The 23130-nt window shown below is 47.3% G+C and overlaps 1 protein-coding gene across 7 annotated transcripts in view; it reads left to right on the top strand.

Moving 5' to 3' along the window:
- NFIC (nuclear factor I C) overlaps positions 1-23130 on the top strand; it is an 829310-nt gene that overhangs the window by 652375 nt on the left and 153805 nt on the right. For all 7 annotated transcript variants that reach the window (XM_069649459.1, XM_069649463.1, XM_069649458.1 and 4 more), the window contains exon 3: positions 21920-21991. In XM_069649459.1, the coding sequence (XP_069505560.1) occupies positions 21920-21991 (72 nt within the window). The remainder of the gene's footprint in view (positions 1-21919; positions 21992-23130) is intronic.

The raw sequence follows: 23130 nt of genomic DNA, 5'->3' as shown, positions 1-23130 counted from the left end.
CCTGGTGGGGCAGGGCTGCAGTGCTAGGGGGTGCCTGGTGGGGTCAGGACTGCAGTGCTAGGGGAGAGTGCCTGGTGGGGGTAGGGCTGCAGTGCTAGGGGAGAGTGTCTGGGAAGAGTGCCTGGTGGTGGCAGCACTGCAGTGCTAGGGGGTGCCTGGTGAGGTCAGGGCTGCAGTGCTAGGGGAGAGTGTCTGGGAAGAGTGCCTGGTGGGGGCAGGGCTGCAGTGCTAGGGGGTGCCTGGTGGGGTCAGGACTGCAGTGCTAGGGGAGAGTGTCTGGGAAGAGTGCCTGGTGGGGGCAGGACTGCAGTGCTAGGGGGTGCCTGGTGGGGGCAGGGCTGCAGTGCTGGGGGGTGCCTGGTGGGGTCAGGACTGCAGTGCTAGGGGAGAGTGTCTACTTTTCTAAGAGTGCAGATTGCTTCATGCGCGTTTCTTTGGGGGCGTGCTAAGGGATATTTTTCTTTTCTTCCTGCTAATTCCGGTGTTTGAGAATGATACAGAGCTGCTCTTGCCCTGTTTTACTTCCAAAGACTTCCACGTTCTCGCAGAATGTGTGGAAATAGTAGGCCCTGATGGTTGCTGTACGCAGGACAGCGCACGAGATGCTGTCTCTGGGTTTACTTCTCCCATCTTGACGTACAGAGACTGTTCAGATGGGGGACCAGTACTGACTCTGTCGCCAGCTTTAGCTTTTATCCTTTTAGAGTATCGTAACAAAGGTCAGACAGGTTTGAATCTACACGAGTTCAGGTGCTGAGGTTGTTTCAGGCAGCCACTTTAGGCATTGAAGGGGAAGCAGTCAGACACTGATGAAAGTCTGACACCTGGTGGCCAGATTGATCAGTGCCGGGAAATAATCAGAAAAACAATGTGTGAAGGCTCTAATTAGCACACAGAAAGGCGTCTTTCCGATAGCTATAGTAACGTCAGAGAATAGGAAGTCACAGGAAGACATTGGGCCTCATTACAAGTCTGCCGGTCTGGAAATAAGGGTGCCGGTATCAAGGTACCGGCACCCTTTCCAGACCGGCAGACTACAACTGTGCCTGCCAGTGCCGTTGTGCACTGCAGGTCTGACCTGCTGGGCACAATGGCTCCGGTAGGCATAGTTGTCATGGAAGGTGCTGGCGCTTCCGAGTCCCCATTCCCAGGAATGGGAACTAACATTTTCCGGCGCCTGACATCCCAGGCCGCAGAGACTTGTAATGTCCTGGTGGCACCGGGATATCAGGTGCCGGAAACAGTGTTAGAACTCGGCAGAAATCCACCGGTAGCACCGTCGGGTTACCGACGGAATTTTAATGAGCCCCAATGTCTGTTTCTTTTAACAAATGCTAGTGTAACTGGTCTTTTGAGATAATGATAATGATGTGTTATTTATATAGCGCTATCACCAAAGCGATTCACATAGAACATATCGCCCAACCGAAGTTGGTACTCATTTGTTGACCTCGGAAGGATGAAAGGCTGATTTGACCTTGTCGGGATTCGAACCTCCGACCTGCAGATCGCAGCAGCAAACACTAAACTCGCTGCTTTCTTACCAGCAGATAAATTCACTTGACAGATGTGTTTTTTCTTCTGCCACACAGAAGTTATGTGAAATAAGTAACCCTTGACGATGAAATGCTAAATTCCAATATATCAAATCATATTGACAATTGCTGCTTGCGCTTCTTGGGTTAGTTAATTTGCTTTTTATAAATGTAGAACTACAAGTACCAGAATTCAAAGTGATGAGAGCTTTGCAGCCAGGACTAGCTGAACAACTTGAGATCTGAAGTCTCCTGCACCTTCGTGCAGCTTGCTATCCTGCACAATGAGATTACATCTGCTACCGAACAGAATAAATACTTTCCATGTCTAGCAAGCAATCATCATGGCATAGATTTCAGCAGTTTATGTTTAATTGTTTTGCTTTCTTGAATGCAGTCAGATATTGGGCAGCCAACTGTGAGAGGTTTTTGGTTGTGGCTGTGAGATGCAGATGTTCAACTAACATATTCAAAGTAATTGAAACACAGCGTGAGACTCAGCTGGGCCCCTTCGCTCCACTGGCTACCAATCAAACAGCACACTCCCCATCCTCACTCCTCTTGCCTTTAAAGGGCTGAGACCCCCTTTTAAAATGGAGGACACAGTCCACTCACATGTACCCTCGGCATGTTCCATGCTCTCAGGCCATCTGCCAAAGTTAATGTACAGTGCATTATATAATGTAATAATGTGCACCCTCATGCGTAAGCTTAGCAAAATATAAATCATGGACCCTGTACAGTCGGAGGATTATATGTGGGATAAAGTTCCCTTTACCAAATGTGTTAAGGATACTGCAAGTCACTGAGGAGTTCCATCACCAAATAGTGGAACGTGTCCAAAGGCAGAGCTCCTTTGTAAGCCCACGGAACATCAAGGTGACTTGAAATATCCTTTTTATGCACAGTAGTGGGTATTCTACACCTTATAACACATGGCCACATACTATCATCCTCTTTTAATACCCTCCTCTTGCTCAATTTTTGATATAAGTAATCTTCCATTTGCTGATCTATATAATCAATCGGGAATCGATTTGGATTTTTTTTAAAAAAAGCTAAAATGCAGCCTCCTAATGTTTTTCTGAAAAATAGTTTAAGGAGTTTAATAAAAATGCATTGATAAACACTTTAACCTTGTGCTTTACAATAGGTAATACATTGCATATTCTTGTTCACACGTGTTAAACTCCAGCAGTGCACACATTCAATAGTCTACCATAAACAGTTCCTTGTGAAGTAATGCTATAAAGTGTCACAGAAAAACTATTTAACAAGCAAGGAATTTGAAAAGCGGGTCATGGCTTTAATTAAGTGCTGCAGTGACAGCTGGCTCAAGCAACAGACATTGTGTTTTCACATCTGAAGCATAAAAACTGATTACAGAGCAGCTGTGATGCCAGGTTCTTATTGCAAGTCAGTTGTGATGTCACAACTAGGCTGTAATAAGAACATTATTTCTAGGCTTTTATAGGGGTATTGTGGGCTGCCATGTATTGGTACAGCAGTCTGTGCACGGCACTAACCAATAAACAGATCCATAAAGTGTAAAATAAGCAAACCCAGAAACCAGGGTATGCCCTAAAATGGACAGTATTTCTCATGTGACAAGCAGATAGAGATGTCTCCATTGGCTCTTAGATAAGGATAGAATTAAACAACAACACTGTGCATTAATTATTGTTGATTGCCACTTACCTTTTTAGTTACTCTTGGTGCTAGCTACCAGCTTGTTGCTTGCACTCGGTGGTTTCCAATGTTCTTTCCGATCTTTGCCATCACAATTGATTTCAGTCACTTACCTGTCTCCGAGTCCTGATACACTCCTGCTATAATAGGGCTAGCATTCACCCACCTAACACATTATGGAGTCGAGCATCCCTCGAGCCCTTCCGGCGATTCTACACCTACCGCTCTTATGATAGTCACACTCGACCCTCACTATGTGCTTGACTCTGACTCCCCTACTCTTGGCCCTCTTTCCATACTTGACCCAGCATGATAGGATCTGGAATCCCCCCCTATCCCATCGCCATTTTACGCACCACCCAAAGACACCCTTGTAGTCTTTTATTCCAGCTTAGCCTATCCCTCTTGCCTCCCCTCTGGGTTTCTCGCTCAATCAAACCTTCCTCTCGCCCCCTAACCCATCTACTACCCTCACTCTTGGGCTCTGGAGTGCCCACTCGTTTTTTGAATAAGTCCTCATTCCTAATTGATCACTTTGACTCTCATATTTCCCAGATTTTGGTCCTGGCCATCAACAAGATGTGGATCACTGACTCGCACAGCCATGTCTTCCGTCCTTCACACCAATGTGGCAACCTGCTCCCATCCTCCCTGGCCTTTCGTGGAGGGATTGAACTCATGATCAACCAAGCTGACCCATCACCAGCTTTCGATCATCTGACCTTCACCCTGTCTCATTTGAATATACTGCTACTTAATTCCTAAGTTAATGTTAAAGGATATTTGTACCGCACACTATCACCACTGGAGTGGTCCCCTGATGCTCTGGTGGATCTGAAAGAAAATGGGGTAGGTTAGGGTGGTTAGTAGGATAAAGTTTGGAGAGGAGCAAGGGAGCTGTGATGTGTGGCAGCTTCAGTTCGGTTAACAACGTTTGCTGAGCTTTCTGGTATGGTATCCGGTCGGAGTCCGTCGTGTGCTGTTGTGTGAGGGTCTGTGTGGTGTGTTTGTTGTTGCAGTGTGGTGAAGTGCGTGCAGGTTGCTGTGGTTTAAAAGGCATGGTTGTGTTTTGTTAGAGTTTGAGAGGTGTGTGAAGAGGGGTGAGGTTTTTAGTAGGTTTGGTTCTTAGAATCATTGTTTGGAGATGACGCACACTCCTATTGTGTGTCTTTCGAGATTTAGACACAAATATCTTCCATACAGTGATCTAGTTTCAGCATGATAAGGCTGTCTCTCCTCTCGCTTTCAATATGTTGTGCTGGTAGTCTCTACATTCCTATCTTTGTTCTTACTCGGGCCAGTCCCTACATCCCAGTCTGGGGTTGATGCAAACTGGTCGCTGCGGATCTATCTTCTTGCGGCCTGGCCCCATACCCATCGCAAGTGCCACCCATGAATTTATAAGTCTCATGGCCCCTTTTAACTCCTTCGTTGATTGCGGCAGTCTAAGGGACTCCGGCCCTATGAAGGCCTGTTTGCTTCTTAGGTGACTTCAGTCTTCGTAATGAGCACCTTACACGACCAAGCTCTGTACATGATCAAGCAATCTAGGCAGTAGAATCGCTGCAGCCAGTAAGCATTAGGCCTTCAGACTTAGCATCCAGGGTTTGAAAATGTTTTCAGCAATGCAATATTACCTGTGAAATTAATTCTCTACAACACATGCTTCCCCTGCCTTCTTAAACGCTGCACCCCAAGACTTACCATTAAAAGAAATGCACACATTTCTGCATTGTTTGTCACATGTTTGGAAATGCACAAAAGACAGGACTGCTTTAACTATGTAAATGGGCCCGTCTCTTTTTTAGCAGTTCAATGTTTCTAGCTGCTCTTCGTGCAAGCTAATGGTTTTGCTGCGTAGATTTATAGCTGTAGATAAAAAAAAAACATCACAATACTGCATTCCTTGCATGCCAGTCTTTAATATATAAAACTCATTCCTGTTCCTTCCCCCTCACTTTTGCTTTTTACAATCTTAAAAGAAAAAGATCTATGTGACGTTAAAAGTTTCAGCTTTATTCCAGCACAGAATAATATCGTGGTAATTCTAATAACAGGTGTCTACACTCCAATGTTTGTGATTTTTTTTAAAAAACTGGTCTAACATGGCAACAAACTTATTTTGCACCCAAAACATGAGAAATTCGCGGCTTTGAAACATTATGACAATTTTCACCAATGGTGCTAAACATAACATTTCACCTACCAAACTAAGCTTTTAAGGGGATTAACAGAAAAGGTAACTTTGCATATGTGAGTACTGCAGCTCACATGACTTGAAGGATGCACCTTATTGTATAAGGACTTTATTTCAGGCACTGGAGCAAAAGGGCACAAGGAAGCACATATTTTTTTTTGTTTACTGATTTTATTCAAATCCAGGCAATTACAATACAATTCATTAATGAAGCATATATCTACATATAGCCAAGACGTTATGTATTGTAAAAAGAAAAGATAAACAGTCATTGCAGAACTACTTGCAAGAATAGCAAAATGTAGACCTTAGAACAGATAAAACATAAGACTCGAGCCTATGAAGCTAATTATACGGCTAACCTTAGTAACACGTATAGGTGTTACTAAGACTCAAAACTTTAACATTTCTAACAGTGAATCATTAAGATGTCAGTCTAAGAAGCTGATCAAATCTCAAACTAAACTGAAATGACAGAACCAGAACAAGCAAAAGGTAGGCCAGGAAAAAGGGGAGGAGTAAAACAAATACATACGTGCATAGAGCACATCACAGTGCATTTCAATTCTGGTTCTGTGTCTCATTACCGACGTTTCTCTGTTTGTTTTTAAACTAATTTATAACGCCATAATTAAAAAATCTCATTAAATTTGTATTTTTTTTTATTTTTGGGGGGTCCACCCCTTCAAAACCCCCTTTCCCTATATTCTAACTTCTACCCCACCCCTTTCAACCTCTTACCCCTCTATATATTTCGATTAGGTTTTTTCATAGTAATTCTGGCGTATAAAATTACTTCGGAAAAAAATCTGTCGGCAGAATAACGGACGGGATACACCAATTCATATGGTGAGATACCTGTAATCAATTTGAAAAGTTTTTTTTTTCTTTTTAATCATTCAGTTGTAAAATGAATCTATTATAATTACTATGAACGAAATAATCTATAAAGAGACGTGGTTTCACATTTGGCAGAACGTGTAGGTGTATTAGCTATGCATTTCCCCATTCTGATATGATATTGAGGATTTATTACGCGCATATCCTTACGGAACCAAGCAGCAGACACTGCATCTAGGCGCTGATGATAACCCAACTTGCTCAAGTACCCTTCTTTAACGGTTCCAGATTCAATCAAAGACATGTTTTCTATAGATATTACGTTTATTATTCCACCATACTTGTATCGTGATATTCTTACAGTCCGTCCAATTAGATGTGATCAAACGGTGTTCTATCAGAATCCATAAATGAAAGATAATCTATGAATATAATGAACTGTCTACGTCACACTACCGGGCCTATTGATCCTGGTCGAGTGTGCACAGAGCTCTCTCCTAGACCGGGATCTATAGCCCCGGTAGCAGGGCTTAGACAGTAACAGTGATTGCTGCACTCTCTAGCAGTCGCGTGCATGCCGGCCATGCTCCTTTCAGCCACCACCTTCTGGATCCCTTAGAGTGTGGGGGACATCACTGTGTGAACATATTACAGCACGTGGTGCTGCGCTGTCCCCTCTGGTGTAGTCACCTGAAGCACATTATGGGTCGGGTACCTCCGCTGCTGCTGCCGACCGCTGTTCTCTGGGGTCTAGGTAGTGGCAGCAATTCGGTCTGAGTGGTGTTCTGCAGGAGGGGCGGGAGCAAGCCCAGGGCTGTGCCCAGGGGCGTTGCTGGGGGGGCTAAAGGGGCTATAGCCCCTGATCTTTTGGTTGTAGCCCCGGATAGAATCTCAGGAGCTACAGCCAAAAGACTAGCTAGCCCCCAGTCCCAACAGTTCCGACATCAGCTTAGCCCCGGGTCTTTTCCAGACCTAGCAACTCCCCTGGCTGTGCCTGCAACATGAGTCAAGGGCCCCGCAGGGAGACCCACCTGGTCTTGTTCAATGGAAACAAAAAAGAGAATGTTAGTAACAACTTACTTGTCTTGAAAGGCAGAAGCTAAAGGTGAGTACAAATGTGCGACTTGCTTATTCACTTCCCAGTGAAAGGGTATGAGGAGTTTCCACTTAGGAGAGAGATTTCTTTTGCGTGACGTGTATTTCTCTTTCTGTGAGGTGATAACTCATCAATCTGTAAGGACTGGGACGAGAGGGGGTGCTCAAGCCATGTGTGTTGGAGATGGGAGTGGAAGCGCAGCCTGAAATGGGTATTATTAACTGTGGGATTCCACCAGTGTTGGAGAATGGAAAAAGGGGGGGTGTTCTCAACCCCCCTATAGATTTGCCTCTCAGAAGATTAATCATAAACACCTGGAAAATAGACAAAACGAGGAACGTTTCCTATAATGTTGCTAGCAATGTATAAAAGATGACACACCTTTTAGGCTTGAAAAGCTGTATTGAATTCTTTCCTGCAGAGCATAATCCTAACAAGTGATTTCACAGGCATCCTCGTCAGATGTTCGAGTGCCCCTGCTCATAACAACCTGGGTTCAAATCCAGGCTTCAGCCCTCTAAGCAGTTTGAACACACTAAACCAATATGAGGGTGCAAATGGATTTTTCCGGATCAGAGATCCTGGGAGCGCTGTTTTTCCTAGATCTCGGATTCGGGGAAATCCGGCTTAGTGCCAGCACTGTGGGGAAGTGTAGAACAGTGATGCACGAGCTACCGGAAAATCCTCAGTGCACGTTCAGAGCATGAGAAGGATTGGGGGGTCTGTGGCACCATGTTTGCAATGTGTGGATGATTCCCTGGGAGGGGGCCCAGGATTTATCGACCAGGGGCACAGTGATGCCTTTGATAATTCTCTGTGTGTATGGGATGGTCGTTCCGTGATATGATATGATGTCATTTATAACGCACCTGTACACTAGTGTTTCTAGGCATGTGTCCGTGCACTAACTAGTTTAAGCCCAGAAGCTCCAAAAGGATAGAATCCAAGGCCCACCAGAAACTGTAATGAAACTGGAAGCAGCGAGGTCCTTGGAGATCAACTGCAGATCCGTGTCTTATTTCCATGGCCTGCAGGTGTCTGGTCCCTCTCTGAATGTTAGGGGTTCCCCTAGTATTGGCTAGTTGAATTGCAAGTCGTGATCAAAGCAGGCATGGACCATTACAGCGCCAAACAATATGCGCTTGGGGCAGACAGCTAGGCATTAATAAACAAACTGGCCTTAATGTCAACATAGCAGCAGAGCTCTCAAGATGCCCTATACCAGGACCTAGTACTGTGTCCAGTGTGTCCTCGTTTTACCAATTCATTCTGTTACAGACCGTCCTGAATTTGTTTTTGTTGATTTATGACATTTATGTAGCGCCCAAACCCGAGGGTATCACGGCACTTGTACAAGCACACGCAAGCCGATTAAGACAGCCTGCATGGAAGACCCAGATGAAAGCGATAGGGTAGAACATCCGTCATATTTGTTGAGCAGCCATGGTTTTAGAAGATTCCTGAAAATTTGGTACGAGGGTTTGTTTTTGATGACGGTTAGGTCCAAGTTCCAGAGGGTAGGTGCAGTGACTGTGAAGCTGGTGCCACCTGCTTGCATACTTTTGAATCTGGGTGTAAGGAGAGAGAGATTGGAGGACGTCCATAGTGTGGGGCGAGAGGCGGACTTTATGGAAATATGGCGGTTGAGGTAAGAGGGTGCAGATCCATGCATACAGCGGTGAGTGATAGGATTTTGAAGTCAATGCGCGCTTTGGTGGGTCACCAGTGAACTTCACGTCTGGCCTGCGAGATGTGATCTAAGCGATCTTAAGCCCCGAGCAGCTCTGAGGGCATAGTTCTGAGACAGTTGAAGTCTGGATAGGTGCCTATTAAAAGGGCATTTATAATGGAAAAAGCAAAACTGAAGGTGCAGGAATGGAAAGAATAAAAACAGAACTCATACCGGCCAAGGGATAGTTTAACCGTGCTGCCATGTCTGTCATGGCACGGGCAGCTGGGGGTCGGCAATTTGGTGAACATGAGGCATAGTGGGTTTAGATAATCCTAAACTGCAGGCAGGACAGGCTAAAGATGTGTAGGGGCCCATGTCAACATGATGGTAGGGGGCCCCCTGCCTAGGGGGAAAACAGTCTATGGCACTCCTGGGGTGCATACATTACAATGGCGACAAAGATAAGGTTAATAGCCGCCAATTCTCAAGAGATGGGCAGCTAGCAGGGATCTTAAGCACTAAATGCCCACGGAAGAGCTATAAACCTTTCTTTGTCAGCAAGTGGCTCATGTGGAGGAACCAGTGTTAGAAGGCAATGAGGTAATAACACTTCTGTATGAGGGCCGGAAGGGCTCCAGGAAATGCATCTTGTAATGCGAGTGCTGCAAAGCGCACATTTGAAGCCCCAGAACAAGAACAGAGAAAGGAATCTTTTGCCGTGTTACAAGACTGCTGACTGGCAACATCGGGCCCGTTGCTGATGGCCCCCCAGAGGCTTGAGTAACCTATCATTTGAAAAGGTTGAAAGGCCCTGAAGTCCTAATAACCATAGGTGAGTTAGCTGACGGGCAGGCAAAGCTCTTTGGATGACTAACTTGCAAGTCGGTGGCAGTAGTTGCTTAGGATGTGTTCTTTTTCATGAAGGGTGTGAGGTCGATGACTGCGGGTCTACGGCAGAGAGGGGGGCGATTGCTTATCTGTATACACTAAATCATACTGCATATTCATGTCCTTTTTGCAGGCCAGATGTGTGTTTCCCTCTCTCACATGCCCACCCTTTGAGTGGGAATTCTGTTTTGCATGGGACGAGTTTTGGAAAGTATATGGTGCTCGTCTGTTTTATGTCATCCACACAAGCTTTCAGCCATGTGCATAGCACTTCCATGCATGCCAGCAAGCCCCATTGCATTTGAAAGATGGTAGCCCATTATTTTACTTAACATTGAGTTCTGTAACTTTCATCCACGAATTTCCCTTTTATAAATCCTCAACCACCCCAACACGCAAAGAAAAGAAATAGGACTGCAATAGTACCTTCCAAATGTAATTCACTCATTACTTACCAGCAATATTCATCACTCCTCATCCCAATCCGTACAGAGGTGCCCCACCTCCCAGATAGGTCATACAGTAAAAAATAACTATATTTCACTACCTTCCCCAAGAGAGGAAGCTCCTCCCCTCCATCACGTGACAGGATAAGAGGAACCTCCTCCCCATCATCCACCTGTATTAACCAAGTCAGTGACCAGGTCCAGCCGTCAGGGTAGGTAGGTGGGAAGCAGGACTTGGACAAGGAACAGTAGGACTTGGAGTAATGAAGATTACCAGTAAGTAATCTGAGCATTACACCATCGTCGCTCTTCCTCGTCCCAGTCCTAATAAAAGAGCATATGGCAAGCAGAGATTGGTCACGCTTAAGCATACAATAAAGACCCCAGAGTCTGATTCTGCACACCTGCGGCTTTATTCCCTGGATAGATGTAACCCTCAACTAGTGATTCGCTATCAGGCCCGCTAAACCAAATGTGGTTGCTTCGTCAGTGAGAGAGGGAGAGGGAGAGATGGTAATGTCTAACAAATGTGATCGTGGAGGCCCAAATGGCTGCCTTGCAAATGTCCAATATCGAAACCCATGAAAAGTAGTCCAAGAGTTAGCGACCCCCTGTAGATTGGCCCTGAGTAACATCGGGGAGCAAAACCACAGCCATTTCGTAATACGTAGACATAGCTTAATCGAGTGGCTGACATTTGGCACTGGAGGCTTCCTGCTGAATGGCTAGCACCAAAGGTGACCAGGCAGAGTCACAAGTCCTTAAGGGAACCATCTTCTCTAGGTAAGCTCTGACCAGCCTGCCCAAATCCAAATGCCTCAGGGAGCCCTCTGAATCCACTGTCTTCTCCAAGATGGTGGACAGGACCAGGTCCTCAATGAGGTGGAAAGCTGAGATGACTTTTCGTGCTGTGAAACGCTGGAGAAGTACTCAGGACCAGACTCTTCAGCATGAAGGGAAGTTAAGGACTGGCACAAAGAAGAGAACACAACTCACCCTGGTGTCTAGCTGAGGTAATGACTAGTAAAAAGACAGTGTTAAGACATAAATCATTAATAGAGATCTCAGCTATAGGCTCAAAAGGAGCCACGGAAAGACTAGCAAGAGCCAAGGCAAGATCCCAGACTGTACAATGTGGTCTACGATGAGGCCGGGCCAGTGTCATCGTCCTTATTAAATGTACTGCAAAGCCCTCTGCTTCCCCCATGCTTTCCAAAGATCCCAAAAGGTCATAATGGATGTGCCTGAGTGGAGAGGGTGGACACTGCCAGACCTAATTTAACAATGTCTTCGCAAACGAGCATAGAGGGACAGGAAAGAAGATGAAAGTCGAGCTGAGAACACCAGGATCTGAAAGACTGCCAATGTTATGTTATACCACTACCATTTACATGTTCTCCAGGAGCGCAAGAGTGGAAGGTTTGCAATAGCCCTGGACATCAACATCTAGACCATGAGACATGACATTATTCAGGAGGCCCTCTAATTCACCAGATCATTAAGTGTAGGCTTCCCAAAGCCAAGCAAGGAGGAAGGGGAAACATGAGGAAACAAGGGACCAGAAGAAGACTCCAGGGTGGCTGAGACGCCATCTCCTGGATCAGAGTTACCCACCCTCTCCTGTGTCATGCAAGGTGGTTACCAGAATGATTGGTATCCCCTCCCTCCTGACTCTAATCAGGAATTTGATCAAAAGGGGAAAAAGAGGAAGGCATAGAGGAGGCCCAGAGGTCAAGGGGTCCAGAGGACATCCTACCCTCAAGCCTCATGATTCTTAGCCCCGGAGCAATAACTCAAAAGTTGACGGCACTGGTGGGAGGCACACAGATTCAAGATGGGATGTCCAAACCTCCTGCACAGAGATCTGAAGGCGTCCTAGCTCAGAGTCGGCTCCTTTACAGGGGACCAAAAGATCCTACTCAGGGCGTCAGCTCTCCCATTCTGGAGTGGATACTCCTGGTAGATAAGCTACCTCCAGGAAAGAAAAGATGCTCTTCTACCCAGGTCATGATCTTCGAGGTCACCTGGGCCAAGGATGCTCACCTCACTCCTCCCTGGTAGAAAGATAGTAGTTGGACACCATAATGTCCTTCCTGACCGGAACTGCCTGATTGAACGAACATCAGCTGAGGGCAGAAAGGGTCAATGAAATGCCTGTAGCTCCATCCAGTTCAACGAGGCTAGACCCAGCATAGCTCTCCAATGCCTGGAGCTGGCATCGGTGGGGATAATCCAAGGGGCAGGGCGATGCAGAGGGAATCCCTTCAGGAGGTTGGAGGATGACAGCAACCATTGAAGGTCTGATGGCCGAGTTTAGGGGACTAGACAGAGAAAAGTCCTGGAAATCTGGACGCCAAAAACTCAAAATGTGTGCTGCCGTTGCAGGGTTCAAAATTGAGATTTGACGAGCAGGAACTAAAGCCAGCTCTTGGGTGTCGGGCATCACCCTGTAGGCAGGAGCTACCGCAGGGGAGCCAGGAGCTACAAGAGATGCTCCTTTAACTCTTTGTCCATTTTGTACGAACCATTGTGTTTTAATGAATATTAGATGTCTTCTAATTCCTTATTAACATTCTCAAATACTCAAAATGAATGCCACATTTACCTGTTTGGAAGGTACCCGTTGTCCTTAGGAGCCAAATGTAGCTCCTGGTAGCTGTTGCTTTGACACTAACCAGGCTATACAATGCTAAAAGCATGAGCTAAATAGCTCCCAGCTCCCCTCACTTTCGAACCCTGCCATTGGTTTGAGGTGAGTCCTGTCCCAAACAACCACAAATACTGTAGCTGCCATCTTTCCCTAACTGTGTAGCCATGTCCAGGTAGGAGATGAGTGGTGTGTCTGCTCTGTGGACAGGAAGAGATGCACAAAGCAGGTGTGCATCGAAGTCTGCCCTAATGAATTCCAGGTGAGAACACTGCAATAGATTACTTTTTCCCAGGGGCTGAAGGGGCAGAGGTGGCTGGCTGGAATCGGAGGGGCCACTGCTGCCTGACCACAATCCCGAAACGCTCTCGATGTGCAACAGGTAGGTCTAGAGGGCTGATATCTGTAAGGCTTTCTGAAGGCAACAAGTTTGTTTTATAGGATGAACAAGACCTGCGTCCTCCCTGGACTGGTTTACCAATTCTTCCATCCTGTGGCCAAATAGATTCTGCCCCGGGAAGGGAAGATGAATTCAAATAGATCTTTCAGAGTCCTTCCTGTTCTAACCTCTCAGCCAAAATATGTTCTGCCTGCCAGGGCAAACACCTCTTCTAGCACAAAGGGCATCACGGGTAATGTCAGAGGCAAACTTCAGTTCCTTCACCAGTAGGTCGACTAGAGCAGTGTAGGCCGAGGCTGCCTCTGTTTTTACAAAAAGAACTTAAAATTCCTATGGATGTGTCTGCTTGTCCACCTGGTCCACAGGTGATACTTCCTCTGAGGAAACTGTGGTCTTGGAGGCAGTGCAAGGCAACAGAGAGTCAATGTTTCAGTGTTCCTGAAGCTCAGAGTTAACCCCATCCATGGCCTACATATTTGGACAATGTCTTGTGGATGATATTTCGGACACTCTGCCGAATCGGTAATCCCCAAACCACATTGTTAATGTAGCGGCTGTAAGCATTCAGAACATCTGGGGCCACAGGAGACTTGGCATCCAGCAGATCTAGTTCAGTAAAGAAACACGCTGTAGCCATCTGTATGATTTCCCTTGGGTGGTATTGCCTCACGGTGTCCCAGACTTCCTGATCACCTGGGTCCAAGAACTTGTGATCCACTGCTGGGCTCACCTGGCAGCACGATCAGTGGGAACGTCCTAAGGTAGAGAAACAGGAGCAGGTGGAGCAAGCTATGGGAATGGTAACAGAGACAAACTTCCCTCAATGGCTTCTGCCACCATCTCCACAATCAGTCTCTTACGTGTCTCATCTGGGAAATTGATAGAGGGAGGATGGGATGACATATGAGAGGCATATTGATGCCACCTTTGATGGTGTCAGGGTGGTGAGCTCTCTCCCTGCTCTCTGACCCATCTAGATGTGTAGCAGGCTCTGGAGAATGAAGCAGATCTCCCTCTGTCATCACAGGACAGGGACGGAATCCAACCTGCACTTGGGGCGCGGGTGAGCATGCATATGGCTTCTTAACATAATGCTGCTGCGTCACTAACCAGCTTCACCTTTTCTGCTCTCTGGACCACCTTTTGAATCCACAAACGCCTTTCCGACAGTGCCGCAGGCTGCACACAGACTTCCTTCTTGCTGCAGAAGCCCCTCCATTTCAGCGTCTCTTGAAGAGGAGTGAGCAGTGTTAGACCATGCTGCAGCTGCAATAGAGCATCTGATGCATCATCCCCCATAGGCTAAGCTATGCCTTGAGGGTCGAGACCTCAGGTTCCTCAAATAGAAAACAGATCAAAACAACAAACACTGAGAAGAAACTACCTGTGATGAATCACCTTCTGGGGTACCAGTGGTCCAGGGGTGAATATCGGTTTCTAAACCATCAATCAGCCCCACACCTCTAATACACCAGAAGGCTTCTTTGACATAGTTCAAGAATGGGAGTCAGCTGTGGGGATCAGGCTGCAAGACGGTTCAATGAGTGAATCTGGACGAACGGCTCCAGGCTGGCCTACACGCTCGGGATCAGGAATCGGTGTCTCAGTGCTGTTCAGTGGTTCAGAACACTGGTCGGGACGTCTCAGATGTCTTTAAGCGAGTGTGACTTGACAACGGTCAATGCTGCCATCCATTGCAGATCGTGGAACTCTACTGGCTCGAAAATGCCCTTTAAGGCAGACGTCGGTAGATGCTCGTGGAGGCACTTCTACCAGCTTCTTGAGTGGGCTTGTGTCGTACGTTAAGGTGGAGGGCCAAAGCTGAGGAGTATGTTACACACAGCTGTCTTGTCCTTGGTTGTAGGTTCGAGAGCTCTGGCACTTCCTATCCAGGAAGCTTGCTACCGAGCCTAGCAGGGCATGCTTTGTGCTGGCTGGGTGCCGATTCTGGAGCGGCTGGAGGGACCTCTGAGTTCTTTATCTCCCTCTGTCCCCTGGGAGAGGTTTAGGGGAGGGATCTTGCTTCCCTCTTTGGAAATCTGGGCCATCCTTCACTGGCGTAAGATGTAAGGCTGACTGTACCTTCAGCCAGGGTCCTAGGTTGAGTTCTTCTTTGTTATTTCGAGTGAAGTGTTCAGATCTCTGCCAGAAGAGGGGCTCAGCCCTCTTTTAAAGCCAAACGGGCCACAGTTATTGATGTAGGCGAAGCCTACCTTAATGAACTAATCCTGGGGTCTGTACCAACAATCTCCTGTATGCATGAGGTCATAACCAGAGTGCAATTCAACAGGAAAGGTAAAAGAGTGAAAATGTGTGGTACTAAGTCCAACCCATTTCCCTATCTTGTTGGTCAAATTGTTGTTGGTCAAAGAGTCTCTCTAGTTGATGTATCGCTCTGTGGTTCCTGATTAAAGCAGCAGGTCTCCCTTGAAGCTGCAGCAAGACTAGGCTCACTGGCTCTTGCAAGCCACATTCTCGTACCTTAAGTATGGGGTCCCACTACCCGGGTGGCTTACTGCAAACACACAGTCCCAGAAATTACAGCTCACTGTCATTGATACCAAGGGAGGGAGCTGGCTTCAGGGTGACACTTACATATGAAAGGTTGTTGGGTTTCCTGTCTCCTTTGTTAACCTCTGCAGCCAGGCCTCGTGTGGGCCTGTTTGAAATACCCTCTAATTGGTATGTTAATTGCTGCCACCAGTTGCATGGCCCAACAAAAGAGATGGGCAGATCCATGGAGCCTTTGTTAGTTAATCAGGCTGGGCATGGCAGGAGGATGCTTGCTCCTTCCCCTTCCTGGAAACAACCTAGGGCCTCATCATGAGTTGGGTAGTAGCCCTTAAATGCGACGGAAACGCTATTACCTCATCTGCATAAAATGGGAGTTCCACCACCAGCATTTTTCTGGAGATAAAAATCTCAATTTTTGGCCTGCTTTCGGCGCTATTAGTGTGCTGCTTATTGCACCGGCACTAATAGCGCCACCCCAAACCCAATGGTAATGGACACTTACCCCCGCCCTGCAACTCTGGTTCCGGCGCTAATTGCGCCAGACTGAGTTGTAGTAACGCAAATAGTGTTGGGTGGTATCCCAGCGCAATTAACGCTAAGATACCCCCTCAACTTGAGATGAGGCCCATAGTGTACTCCTGGCTGTCATGTTCCAAATAAATATGACATGGTGGACTGTGTCTGCAGGCTGTGTCCACCCAGAGTGCACAGATCTATTTGTTTGGCGTGGTGTGGGCATAGAAAAATGTGTGCGGATTAGCTCCACACATTTCTGAGGTTGGTCTACCATCACTCCATTTAATTAAAAACATCAAAAAGCACAGGCGAGCGCACACCCGCCATGCGGATAGTCGAATTCCTCACACTACCTGAAAAATGTGGATGTGGGGGAGTAGGTTTGTCTTATCCAGTTACTTGATAGAGGGAAGGTGTCTTCTCCCCCACCCTCCCTTAGGGATGGTAGTAAAATATTATTTTATCTGTGTGAACTGTCTGGGAGCTTGAATCACCTCTTTTTCTAGGACCACGATGAGGATGTTATGCTTTCTACCATCACCTAGCACCTTCGTAGCACTGGAAATTGCATTTCTTATTATTACCCCGTCAGTGGCACATGTCTTATCGTTGAAAAGATAAAATTGGTCACCAAAATCTGAGCTTCAGTACTTTACTTTCCACACCTGCCGTGTGGTGGTTGCTGGGAGGATATAAGGAAGGAAAAGAGAGGAGGAAAGAGTGGGAGGTCAAGAAGAAGCGAGAAGGAGCAGAGGGAGGGCAGAAGGCATGATAAGCTGAGATAGAGATGGCTGAAGGAAGTGAGCAATGGGGGAAAAAACAAAGTAAGTTTACCAACAAAGAAGAGTAGATGACTGCATGGGGAGGGGAATCAAAGAAGACTGCAACAGGGGATGGTACAAATGGGACACAGTCTTGGGGGAAATAAGCGAGGGCAGTGGATGAAATAAGGGGCATTGGACGAACATACAGAGTGAGTCTGATGTAAGTGTCCCGATTGCTTACCGGCCGCGTCTTCTTGTCCCAATCTGATACAATTGCGGAAGCTCTGGCCCCGGGCAGACTTTTATTTAAGCAAGCTTTCCCTTAGGAACTTTTTCTATTTCTACTTTAGATCCCTAATGTCACCACTTCCGGGCTGGGACCATATAATACCATCTGACAAACGCATGTTGACACCTTCCCTGAATAGATCTGCTTGACGATCTTGCATGGAAAAAGATAGGGGTAAGGTGACCTGTGGAGCACATGCGGCCTCGAGGCAGGAGAGACCCTGCCGAGTGGGAGCATTGGGGCACTTGTGTTAGGGGGACCAGCGGCATGGATATAGAAGCAGCCCGGGTAGGCGATGCATTGGCCCTGTTACATAGGCAACCAGACCCCTGGCCTTGGGGGGGGCGAGCCGGGCGACCACCCGGGGCGCCACGCCCCGCAGGGCGCCATTAGCCCCCACCATGCCAGCTCAGGGGAGTCTTTCAAGGGCTCCCCCGAGCTGGCATAGCAGTAGAAGGCGCGGCAGGCGGGCGAATTCAATGGCAATAGGGTGCTCAGCACCCCATTGTCACCAAATGCACCCCTCTGCCGCAGGTGCTTTCAGCAACAAAAGGCGCTATTAGCCCCCCACTACGCCAGCTGCGGGGAGTCTTTCAAGGGCTCCCTCGAGCTGGCGTAGTGGGAGAGGGCATGGCAGGTGCCTCATTGTTGTTGAATGCGCCCGCGGCAGCGAAGCGCATTTAAGAACAATAGGGCGCTAATGCACTCTATTCATAGCATTTCCTCCTCGCCGGAGCGAGGAGGTTAAAAAAAAAGATACATTTCCTGGTCCCGCCCCCTGTTCACCAGGGGTGCGCGGGGGGGCCAATTCACCCAGGGTGCTGCTGCCCCTAAGGCCGGCTCTGTTGGCAACCTGGATTCCCACGCCTCAGAACGCCATATACATAGCTCTCAACTCACCTGCTTTTGGGGTGTGCCTCCCGCTTTGCAATCAGCTGACTCACCCACCAAGCCCCGTATACCCCATTCACTTCAATGGGTTCTCACCCACCCCCCCAAATAATCGGATGTTTTCACCAGCCTTAGCAACAGAAAAGGCTAAGAGCTATGTATATAGGAGTAATTTGCGCAGTGCACAGAACTAACTGCTGTTCTATTTGAGAGGTGCTGTCCTTCTTGAGGGTATCCTGATGCCTGCTTCTCCTGACAGGAGCCGTTCCAGGTCCTCCAAAAGCCACAAACAAAAATATGAGCGTGGGCATTGCTTCACACCTGCTTGGCTGAGCCCCTGCAGTGGCCATGGCCCTGGCCCTGGCTAAATGCTTCCCCTCTTCCCAGGGGGGTTCGGGGTCGCCTCCATCCAAGAAACGGGTTCTTGAGGAGGGGATAAAGTCTGCCCTGGGGGGGCAGGAGGAAGGGTCTCCTGGTCCCTGCCACATGGCCCAATCCCCCTTTCTATTGTTTCAGCGTTGCCTCTTCAGTCCGAGTCCCCAGCACTAGTTTCCTTTGACACATTCACACTATTTCAGATAAAAGACAGAGTTTGACGTTTGTTCGGTTTGAAAGTCGTTACATTTTTGTTTGGCATTTTACGCTGTTTGTCCAACGGAGTTGATTCTATTTCGTCAAGGGTGCTCTTCGTGCAGGCAGGGTCGTCAGAAGGAAAGCACACGATATAAAATAAATATGAGCATAGAATGAAGAGGAAAGGAACACGTATGCAGAGGGAAACTCACAGAGAAACAGGAAATAAACCGGAAACCGGAAGATGCTCCTTGTTCGCCCAGCGTGACGGCAGCTCTATGGCACAGAGGAGCTCCCGGGCCAGGCAGGCCGCGTGCTCGGTCTCGCTGCCAGCCGGGGCTAATGGATATTAGTGGTCTTCTCACGCAAAGCAGAGAACATTACTTTCCTGGGAGAGTGATGGGTCCCTGGGCCCGCGAAGGCGATCTAACCTCGCAGACTGGCCGCCGGCGTATAATGCAGCTGAAGAGCAACCTCGGCGCAGCTGGCGCCTTAAACACCACGTGCAATGAATCCGAATGCGGCTTCCCCACACATGCACATTCCCCTCCCAGGGTCTGTGCAAGCCCTAGGCCAGGTTAGGCGTTTGCCTACAGTGTGACTGTCTTAGGGCGGCAATAAGGACTTTTCACACGTGCCCTTCACATTCAATGAATCATGTATTTCTCCCACTGCTGTGTTGAGTATGATGCACTGATGTGTATAGCCTGGCTGGGGGGCGCCTGCACAACAATTAGAATATTTAACAATTACTGCAACTCGCCTGTTAATTGGGCTACAGTTCACTTTTTGACAGTTTGCCCAGGGGGGCGGCCAAATTCCTTGCATCCCTGCCAGGGGTGTTGCTAGGTCTGGAAAAAACCTGGGGCTACACTAATGTCGAAGCTGTCGGGACTGGGGGCTAGCTAGCCTTTTGGTTGTAGCTCCTGACATTCTATCCGGGGCTACAACCAAAAGACCAAGGGCTATAGCCCCCACAACCCCCCCAGCAACGCCTATGATCCGCGCTATCCCCTCTAGCCCCTCCCATCCTTCTCCTTTCTCCTGCTTTGTTTTCTTCCTTTCATTTAGCCCTTCTTTTCTTTGATGTATTCCAGCTGGGCGCTCACAGACCTGTGTAACTTCCAAGTTTGTCCCTGAGCCTCTGGGTTTTCACGCTCTTCTCCGGGGACATTCCTGTGATGTCATTGATGATGTCATTTGTGAGTCATCTTTGATGTGCTGGGTGTTAGTCTTAGCAGTGCATGGCGGTGGTGCTAGTTGTTGCATAGCGAAGCATAACTGGCACATTTCTTGGGTTTTCCAATTTCACTTTGTAACCGTAACATTCGTTTCACAAAAGTGTGTTCACTGCATTTCATGGGTTTTTATTAGTACAACTTAACCATAATGTCCTTTCAACACATTTTTTTCACTGATATACATATGTATATAAATAAAGATATTTTTTTTTATGTGGCCCCTTTTTAACTAAGGTGTGGCAAGGGGATGCTGCGAGTTGTGTGCACACTGCGGGCCGCAGAAATATCAGTGTTTTTGATTTTCAAATGTAGGCAGGTCTGTAATGTAGTCTATTCATTTTTGGTTTTGCTTGTACCACTCACCTCTGCGAACGCCTTCAGCCACGAAAAGCCATAGAAGCTGAGAACGCAGTGCTTTACAAATACTGCTCAACATATCGTAGTGTTGGCTAGTGAGTGTAAAATGCAGGTATGCTGAGATGTCCGCCACTGTGAAGACAGGCACAGTCTGCATGGGTCCTTATGCTGCATTGTTTGGGCTCATAGCACCACAGAGTGAAGCATACTGCTTTGGTTCATAGGTGACGCCGCTTTAGTGCCTTAGGTTTTTTTTCACAGTTGTCGTTTTAGCACCCGCTAGCAAAACAGTTTTGGCTTATATAGTCAACATAGCTGCCAAGTGGCCCCAGGTCCTGCATGATGCCTTCAGCCAATCCCAGATTTGCATATTGAATGCTTTTACTTGTATGCCAATAATTTCAGTGGGAAAGCACATAGCCTCTTGTCTGCTATGTATCCAAGTGACTGCCATGCCCAAGGTTTGTGATGTCCTAGTGACTGGTGCCCATAGGTTGGTGAATCATGTATCTTAATGGGGCTGACCAACCTAGAGCTGGTGTGCACAAGTCGAGGGAAAACACGAGTGGACGGTGTCCGGACACTATTTTAAGATGCCAGACACAGTACACCCTCCTGCTGTATATATGTTCTGTTCTTTTATTACCTCTGAAAATCGCTCTGTTGTGCATCTGTACTGTTGCATACCTCTGTAAAGCGATCTGTTGTGTATCTGTATTGTTGTATACCTCTGTAAAGCGCTCCATTGTGTATCTGTACTGTCGTATACCTCTGTAAAGCGCTCCGTTGTGTATCTGTATTGTTGTATACGTCTGTAAAGCACTATGTTGCTTCTCAAAGCTAGGGTCGCACTCAATAAATAAGATATTAATAATAACAAAATGGTCATACCTCTGTAAAGCGCTCCGTTGTGTATCTGTATTGTTGTATACCTCTGTAAAGCACTATGTTGCTTCTCAAAGCTAGGGTCGCACTCAATTAAATAAGATATTAATAATAACAAAATGGTCAGGGGTAAGACCCAACCAGGAGACCAGATGAAAGTCTGATCACAGAGCCTGTGAAATTTATCATCATGATTGTACTCTGCAGGGAATATTGGGTCTAAAATATTCAAGTGTTTATGATTACTCTTATAAGAAGCACATTTTTTTTGTCCTGTGCTCTTTCTCCGATTGGGAAAGGCCAAATGAGTGAAATGTGCATATTTCACTTTATCTGTTCACTTCCTGTGACATCACATGCCACTGCATATGTTAATGAGACCCCACTTTTTTGTGGGGTGGGGTGCTGGTTTCCTGTGTGCTACTCATGGAGGCGCAGACATTGACGCATCTAACTGTCACTATCTCTTTCCCTTGCAGACTCTGACCAAGACAGCAGCCCGAGGACAGGGATTGGCTCGGAGCAGGAGGACACCAAGCCCATCACGTTGGGTGAGTCATTGCATGATCTCTTAGAAGGTGTTCAGAAAGGGCGAAGGTACCTGTGTCACCTATAAAGCACTCTGGGCGCCTTTATTTGCACTGCTAGAAATGGACAAACATTACTCAGGGGAAACCTCTATTCCTTGAGGGAGGTGAGAGGCGTGGCCACAGGCCAGCCAGGTCACTCAACACAGTGGGCCTCATTACAACGAGGGTGGCCACGGAATGAACGGTGCCAGTAAGGGACCGGCATCGTTCATTCCGGGACCTGCAAGCAGACCAGGATGCTAACAACGGGCCTGTCATTAATGGGACCGTTGTTAGCATCCTCCCCATTCCCATTGATCCCTGTGGGCGCTCCAATGGGGATGTACCAGGTCTGGGTCCCGAGAATGGGAATTCCCTCTTTTTGGGACCCGGACCCGGTACCCGGTTTGGGGGTAGTAGCCGTGCCGCTAAAAACAGCATGACTACCTCCAAACTCATAATGAGGCCCAGTATCTCTTGATAGAACCCAAGCCTGGACATTTGCATAAAAGCAAAGAGCATTATGGGTACATAAGAATTCCCACAATTTCATTCAAATTTGAAACATGGCTGATAGTGATTCAGCAAGAAACCCTTTTGAGCGAGTGATGGACAGGCTTCGACTGGTCTAAAGGGCAATAGGGCAATGCCCGAACCAAAAACACAAAATGCTAGTGTGGGCCAGTTTTGTGTGTCAGAGTGGGACACTTTTTTGGCCCTTGTGGGCCAGTTTGATAAGTTACTGGTTTTGACAGTGTGACTAAAGAATTGTTTTTTAAATCTACAATTTCAATCACATTGTATCAAAAACCTCCTTCTTGGGCACTACTGAAACAGTCTGTTACAAAAGGAATGAATAGCCATATGCAACTGTGGGACACTTTTTCATTGGTGCCCAAGAAAATTGTATGTCCCAGTGCGACCCTGTTCACAGACGTTGGACTCTTTCCATTAGTCACAATACTCGCCCTAACAAAAAAAAAATCTGCAAATTGCAAGAGATACATACCAATGTGGACAGCGGCTTACAGTACGTGAGGCGTTTCTGCATTCCCGTGCCCCTTACCTGCGAGTGCCCTGGGCTAGCCTTGGGTGCGGGGACGCTCCTGCAAGGCAAACGT

The sequence above is a fragment of the Ambystoma mexicanum genome, chromosome 1p (assembly GCF_040938575.1).
Source record: "Ambystoma mexicanum isolate Mex_15411 chromosome 1p, UKY_AmexF1_1, whole genome shotgun sequence".
NCBI classification, from domain to species: Eukaryota; Metazoa; Chordata; class Amphibia; order Caudata; family Ambystomatidae; genus Ambystoma; species Ambystoma mexicanum.
This window is presented reverse-complemented; position numbering and strand designations above follow the sequence as displayed.